The following is an 8879-nucleotide window of genomic DNA, read 5'->3' as shown; positions in this document are numbered from 1 at the left end:
CACACTAAAATCTCAAAATAAAAAAATGTTGACGTTGTTGGGGGCTCGGTCAGACATGCGGCATATCGGGCAGGTCGTACACCTTTGGAGCGAGCGAGAACTTGTGCAAGGTTGGGGCCCAGGCTTTCCTTGCCAACACGGGCCTTAAGCCGGGCGACCGGATCGGCCTGCTGCTTCCCAATGTGCCGGAATACATGGTCGCGGTTCACGCGGCCCTCCAAGCAGGCCTCATCGTCACCTTCGCCAACCCCCTGTACACGGTGCCGGAGCTCACACGTCAGTTCCAGAGCGCCAAGGTCAGGTGCATCATCACGATACCCCAATTGCTCGAGGCGGCCCAGACGGTGTCCAAAACCCTCGCCAATTACGACTGCACGATCAACATCGGGGGCAGCGCCGAGCCCGAGCAAAGGTGAGGCCGATGCGCTCAAATCCCCCAGCCTTCATTATTCTCAGTCTCTCCCCGTCTTTCTCTCAATCTCCTAGCCAACTCCCATGCCCACGCCCTTCGTACCTGTACCGTTTACCGTTTAACGGATCCTCCGCTGCCGGCAGTTCGCGAAAGCTCGACCGGCCACGAAGGAACCCGATTTCTCATGCACGCGCTCCTCCATTAAACTACACCCTTCCCCTCCCCGAGCCTTTAAATCCTATCGAATTACTAACCACTCATAGCTGACGACGGTATATCATTGGCTTACCAACGATTTTCAAGACACCACCGTCGTCGAGGGGAGGCTGTTGCTTGCACTACCACTATATTGCACTCACCTACACAATGTGCACATTGTTATGCGCACACTAATAGGCAATCACGCATTCTAACACTACGATATTGTAACGAGAAAGCAGTCGCGGTAAACAATTAACTAACAGCAAGGTTTGCCTTCCGCGAATTCGCATATTAAATCATAACTATACTTTAAACTATTCGATCGTAATAAAAAGCATCTTGATTAATAGATCATTTTCATATACGTAGCATGTATTAACGGTATCTAGATCATTTTCCTCATCGGACGCTCAATGGCAGCATTAAGGGAAAAATAAATCGACGATCCAAGATCATTCAAAATTCAATTTCACAGTGTCAATTGAAATTTATTATTCATTGTGTGTTATTGTTGTAAATGTGTGATTGAATCGTTAAATAAATATTTTGTTAAATTCTGCGTTGTTTGGCGTATTGTGAGCATAAATAATGTGTCTATATATATATATATATATATATATATATATATATATATATATATATATATATATATATATATATCAATCGTGCAAGAATTAAAATTGAAATTGAAATGATTAATCAGTATGAACATTGGAGCTAAAAAGTATTTTAATAAAATTACAAATATTCTCCCAAACAATTTGATTTACAGTATTATTGTTTTTTTTTTTTTTTTTGATCAATCAATTTTTCAGAACAATCATTTCTTTTTATCGTGTATTTGAGAAATGATTCCCAAATGATAAATAATACAGAAGATTCTCATAAATTTGTTTCTTAATTTTCATCCACGGAAATTCGATGTACGATTGGTAGAAGCGATATATAAAATGTATAGATTGCATTCTTTACTGAATCAAATGATACAAAAATTAGATTATCAATGTAAAATTTAGCTATGTAAATTTTAATAATCATTAATATTTCAATGAGTAAAATGTGTATCACAAGATATGATTTTATAAAAATTTATAATACTTTTTTTTTCTTCACCCAATGTACCTTGTCAATCAAAATTTATATTACAATTGCCGCATCCGTTAAAAAATAAATATGCATAAGTAACGAGAGTATGTATTCTAGGTCAGGAAGGAAGCCTGTTTTCGTTTCAAAAGTACAATCTCTTGTATTTATGTCAGTAGGTTTTTGTACTTATGAGCCCATATTAAATTTTATATTTCATTTTACATGAAAACTTACTGTAATGCAGTTTATTGAAACATTAGGAAATTAGAATTTTGAATTATTACTAAGGTATTCTTAGAAAGTTTTCGATTTCTCAATGTCATCTATTTTTAACGCTATTTAGATAAGAATTAAGACAGAAATCTTTAGTGTAAATCAATGGAAATCCCATAAGTTTTAATTGAAACATAATACTCGACATCGTACATTATCTAAGTATTTCTTATATTTATATCTTATAGTATATATATATATATATATATATATATATATATATATATAAGTATAGATTTATATCTTATATCCTAGTATATATTATATAAATTTCAAGACAATTATGAAATAAATACAATTCAGCGCCCAATAACAATAAAATAATAATCATTAACAAACTAATAGAAAATTAATCTACATTATCATGGATTGTTCGCGTAAATTGAAATATTCCTTGAAATTCCTTTACGAATATTAATAACATATACAACGAATATCACAATATCAAAATTAAATTATAAATAAGATATTTTATTATAAATTTTATTATAAATTATTATAAATTATCAAATAATATTGCATGTATGAGAAATTAAATTTACATCCGTAAATTCTTAAATTTCTGTAAATATTATCTTTAAACGATAAAATAAATGTGATTTAAACAAATTAATTTATTTATATAATATATAATTTGTATACTGATATCAATTTTCCTTTACATTTTCAAAATTGTCTCTTATTGTAATTATTATTTTAAATGCAAATTAATTATGACTGATAGTTTCAAAATTCCCAGAATGATTGTCTGTTTCACATTGTACATACAATTATTATAAGTAACCTACGTTTTATGGGCTTTTGTGATAAAATTGTCTAAATATCCAAGTACGACAAAAGATTCAGATATTTATATGTATATCCTTTTTTTTTTTTTTTTTTTTTTAATATCTTATTTAAAAAAAAAAATTAGATAATCTATTTGACGATGTATGAGACGTATTTGATATACCGATATTATGAAATCACCATTCTAATAAGGATCATAACAAATATCATTAGAATACGAATGTGACACGAAGACAGATAGACATGAACTAGAATTGAATTTCACCCGACAAATAAAATATCTTATTATTATATTTGTTTCATATTTATGTTATAAGCCCATAATACTAAAAATATTCTCTCTCATTTACTTTTATGGTTTCTCTCCAACGATTTTTCCAAATTCAACAATAAATATTCATAAAGGTACAATAATTTTTTCCACATTTAGTGCATACGAACAAATCGCAACCTGTGAGATTAACTGCTGTAAATCGAACAGGAACACAATTTTTACTGTAATTGCGCCGTAATGTTATGTAAAACATAATTGAATTTTCATCATTGTAAATTAAATAGAGCTTATATTGAGATTTACGTACACCAAATAAAATCTTCGGCTTTAAATTGCAGAGTCCATTAATTGCATCTTAACTTGCAACATTCGTTTACAATGCAAATTTAAATACTCATAATCACATTTTATCACCTACCAAAAGAAAACATAAATCTATCATTTTTTTTTTATTTTATTTTTTTTTTTTAATGTCTTTTAAATGCAACACACACATATATATAGATATCAATATTCTCTTTGAAATTTATGTAATAATTTATTGAAATATTAATAATATATATATTAAAAAAAAGGCTTTTTACTTATAAATAATAAAAATTTAATGATAATTATCATATGGTTATCAGAAGCTTCAAATCATCGTTATAAAATAATAGTTAACGTTAAATTTATTGGATTATTAAATGATGGAAAAATGGTTGCGTATTATAATTATTGAAAATAAGTGATTACACGGACTTGAATAGAAAGTTTTCTATATGCATGCATTTTTTTTTTCAGGGCAAGTGTATTCTTTGCATGAAACGGCAAATGCTTGCAAGTTGTCGTTAACTTACTTTTCATCCAATATATATTTCATAAAAATTTTTTTTTACCAATAAGATGTACGTACATAAAATGAAAATGACAACAATAGAAAAACAAATTATACATTGACGATAAAATTCTTATATACTATAGCGTCTATCTATACGATAGCAAAGACATTAAAAAAAAAAAAAAAAAAAAAAAAAAAAAAAAAAAAACATTGCCCTATTATTCCAATTATAGAGCATTTTTTACAAAAATATTTTTTGTAGTTAGTACATTCGGTAAAAAAAGATATACTGCATCTATTTAATGTAAAAACATAATATGTACTTTTGTTAATGAGATATCGAAGATTGTAGCTGTAAAAGATAGTTAACGTTTATTATTACCGAATGTTTGAACATTAAATTTCCTTTAGAATAAAAGCTTATCAACAAAATGCTTATATTGTTATTATGTAACGAGTACATCGAACATATTCAAATATATATATATTTCATGTGGAGGTTATTGGTAAAGATATATTTAACATAGCTGTTATCACATTTGAAAATAACGTAATTATTTATTTTTTATCTAGCATTTAAAAATTGTTATTTGTTGACTTTATCTAAGAGTGGCCATTTTTTAATGCTATGAATATGACTTGCATTACAAAGTGATTAAAATCAAACATTTTAAAAAAAAAATTTTTTTTTTTTTTTTTTTTTTTTTTTATTAAACATAAGAATATGTTTCAGTTGGCAAGAAAATGAAAAGAAAGTACAGATGTCGGTACGAGTTAAATTTTGTTTAATACGTTTACGTTAAATTGAATTTTATGTAGTCCAAGTATATATATATATATATATATATATATATATTTTATGAAACTAGTTTCTTCGAAATTGACAACTCTACCGTTACTTAAGTAACTTCATTTAATTAATTAATTAATAAATTCAATTAATTTATTTAATTCTACCATATCGATCCATAATAACAAATTTTATTAATAATTTGCGATTTCTATACGTGCTTCTATTTTTTAATTTCATTATTGTTATATATATATATATATATATATATATTGATTATTGTCGTTTCATTTGTACTTAATTATAGAAAGTTCTTATGATTAATATTATAATATTGAGACACGTGGTTCACAATGTCTACATTAAGTGTATTTCTTTATGTTTCCGAGACGCGATAGGTTTTTTTTTTTTTTTTTTTTTTTTTTTTTTTAATTATTTACGAATTTATAGAATTATAATTATAACATTAATATAGTTATAACATTTATAACATAAAAGGGTAATTATTTCGAATTTTCAGTATAACTATAATTTTTCATAGATAACAATGATTAAAATTGGTAATAAATAATTCGTTGAATTAACGCGATGTTTTCTATTAGAACTGTAACATACACAGTTATCATATTATGGTCAGTTACATAAATTGTATTTATCTATTATATTTATTTTTTTTTTTTTTCGTAAAATCTTCCCAACTTCGGCCTCTGTTATGTCACACGTTTCTCCTTTGGTTCGATTAATATGTCTTTCTTTTTCTTTTTTTTTATGCAAGAGAAGGAGATGCAAAGAAAAAGACGATAATACAAAGACTCGATCGCACAGCTCGCTAAATTTAGAAATATTTTATATTGGCGATCGATCACCGATCATCGTGGATCATAGTGAGACATCATTTGAAAGACAAAAAAAGCAAGATAGAATGAAAGAAAGAAAGAAAGAACAAGATTCCGGGGAAACGGGTATCCTAAACACGTCATGATAATGGATGGGGATTTTGAGGAATGAGGCACAGTGAGTGGTTGGTTGCCAGAAAAACAATCCTATTATCAATTCCCGGAGAAAATACGTACTCTTCGCCAGTTGGCAGAAGCTACGTAGGAATGAGGCGCGGCACGATGACGTACTCTTATCCCATTCCGAGCGGCATTTCATGGGCAATTTAATGCCTCGTGTCCCGATATCTTCGCCGAGTTATCGGTGTTGGTGTAGCCTAGCCCGCTCAAACCCCGACTTCCCCTTTTGAAATGTCTTTTATCAGACACGTTGTTGTTATATTAGTCTTTGCCTCCGCGACGTCAATTATCGATACCCCGACAAGATGATTACGATTAGCGTTGATAGTAATTTTTCCTCTCGACCGGCCATCCGATTTTCAAGCTATTTCACTTGATCTTGATCTTTGCTCTACTCTGAGATTGGTAATTGCGCGGTTGTTTATCGGAGAATCACCGATTAATACCTCGGCAATCGATCGATCGCTTCTTACGCACTTAGTTATTGCATTTGACTTCTATTCTAAATATATATTAATCGAGTGTAATATAATTATTGATATAATTAGGAGGAGAATCAAAGCGTCTGATATGATAAGCATATCTCGGTATTAAATTAATAATCAGCACTTTCCAGCATAGTATTTTTCATGGAGATTAACATTGCATTTATTTAAAAAATATTGGATAATGATGTTATCGTTATAATCATAATGGTTGAAATTGAGTTTTATAAAAATTACTTTTTATGACACATATTATCAATTCATTATCAGATGTGTATCTGGAAATTGTATTATTTCTTTTTTTCTTCTTCTTCTTCTTCTTCATATGAATTTTATGAGCTTTGATAAAAATGTTTATACAATTTTTGTATATCCGAGGACGTAAACATTTATATGCATATTTATCTCCTTATGACAGACAATGCTTTAAATTTATCATAAATCATACGGCAATAAAGTTGGCTTGCACCATTATTAAAATATGTTATTTTCGTCGAAAATCATTAAACAAATATTCATGTTCAGCACTGTTTTTTTTTTTTCATTTTCCTCTGTCTTTGTAGTGCAATTATAGTTTATGGATATTACATCTTCCTGGAATATGTAAAATATATTATTTATAAAAGGCACTGTATTGTAACGAAAACGAATAGGGATGCAGTAATCAAAGAAACTTGAATGAACTTTAATCTTGGTGATTAAATGAACTTCAACCGTGCTTTTCATGATATTTGCTTACTTTAACACTTTCATCACTACAAAATGATTACAACTTTATTTCGTAGTTTCAGATACAATTCGACGATATGCCGTCTTATCATTGCAATATCCGATCTCTTATCATTAGCGTTATTAACGTTTATTAATCCGTAGCCATCATAATTCATCATAATTCAATAATAAGTAATAAATTTTCATTGTTTTTTTTTTTATACTTATTGTGAAATTTTTAATAATTCTTGATCTTGGCTCGTACAGGCGAACTATATTAATAAAGAACCATTAATGTAGTGACACGCACATGGAAATATATAATACCAGAATTTGAAAATTTGATTTAATTTTCTTATTAAAGCAAATTGTCTACAAAATTTAATGTTACATTATAAATTCTAAAGAAAAATAAAACGATTTACTCGTTATTTTATTAGACGTAAATTAAAAATTGAGTACACATACAAACAAGTTGTTTTTCCTATTCAAAAAAAAAAAAAAAAAAAAAAATATATATATATATATATATATATATAGACATGTTTTTATATTGTTTTTTATATTGTTATTGTTGTTGTTTTTTTATATGTATAAAAACAAAATTGAATATAGGCTTGTTATTTCATATGTTTCATACTCCAATATAGTCACAATATAAACTACTAATTAATAATCAATAATATCCGAAAGATTTAATGTACTTTCATAAAAATTTTCACACCTGCTTAGGCAATATTTTTCATCCTATTCGTTGTATGCTTCATTTTTGTTTCTTTAATCGTTAAATGTTATCATATGTTATACGTGCTGAAAGAGCGAATCTCGTGCTATACTTGGTAAAGCAACAATTAGCCTATCATCAAATGTACCATGACATAATTTATCATTTATGATTCGTAGGCGCTCAAGGATATATCTTGGCTTGCACTATGCATTATTACGCATATTAACAATTATTTTGATTTTAGAATTCTGTGCCTGATCGCGATTGAGAGAATGTGTAATCAATCTATCAATTAAAATATACTCGTTTTAATGTTGAGTTAACGTCGTTAGATAGAAGGTGAAAATTCTTAAAATGGCATGCTATAAAATATTCTCAAACCTTTTGAAAATAACATTTGATTCACCGTAATAGAATGGGTTATATGTATGAAAGGTTTCTCTATTAAATAAATTTGACGTTTATCGAGTCTTCTCCCCTATATTTAAACTCTTGACCTCAAAACTATTGTAGTTTCATTCTACGTGGGTAGTCTTTGCGTTGAAATACATCACGGAACGAAACATTCCACGAGTTTGGCCATGTAGTTTTACGACTCCGTATCTTATCATCTTACGTTAGCACAATTGTAGAGCTTGTTTTTGACATTAAAGAAATAATTCAATGATATCGACTATTAAACGATTAATAATTGTTTGCAACGATTCGTAGCTCATTTCTAATAGATCATCATCATCTCTTGTAATGTCATAAGATTTATGTAAAGCAACTGATCAGTTCGAGGATGCAGATGAATTTTTACCAGACGCGACAAACAAATTTAATAATCAGTTGAATCATACGTCGTGCATCATTTTTTAAATTCAATTCCTAATACAGAAATAATTATAATTAACGCTCTAGTTTAGTTAATATAGATTATTATCTTAAGTATTGCTACCAAAAATATATTTCAATAAAGAAAAACATTATTTTCCAATTTTTATAAAAGATGATAGTCAACAGTATGTCGATTTTATTTTTCTTTATTTGGTAATGAAAAAATTATGTAGTGAAAATTAAACTCTTGGGTAATAAGTTTTGTATCGTTATTGTAATTATTTATTCTTCATTACACGAGGAAAATTCCTTTGGCTGTATATGCATAACTTCTCTCTCTCTCTCTCTCTCTCTCTTAAACTACATTTTATCTATCATTTTACTAAATAGTTGCATGAAAATATTTTTTTTTTAATTGATATGTACGTAGTAAACTTCAGAAAATACTATTCTTTTTTATTTATTAAATTATACGA

The 8879-nt window shown here is 28.5% G+C and overlaps 1 protein-coding gene across 3 annotated transcripts in view; it reads left to right on the top strand.

Moving 5' to 3' along the window:
* Window positions 1-8879, top strand: part of LOC105365181 (probable 4-coumarate--CoA ligase 2) — a 29612-nt gene that overhangs the window by 8244 nt on the left and 12489 nt on the right. For all 3 annotated transcript variants that reach the window (XM_011503278.1, XM_011503276.1, XM_011503277.1), the window contains exon 3: window positions 54-412. In XM_011503278.1, coding sequence (XP_011501580.1) covers window positions 54-412 — 359 coding nt within the window. The remainder of the gene's footprint in view (window positions 1-53; window positions 413-8879) is intronic.

Source organism: Ceratosolen solmsi, unplaced genomic scaffold (genome assembly GCF_000503995.2).
Source record: "Ceratosolen solmsi marchali unplaced genomic scaffold, CerSol_1.0 scaffold63, whole genome shotgun sequence".
Classification (NCBI taxonomy): Eukaryota; Metazoa; Arthropoda; class Insecta; order Hymenoptera; family Agaonidae; genus Ceratosolen; species Ceratosolen solmsi.
This window is presented reverse-complemented; position numbering and strand designations above follow the sequence as displayed.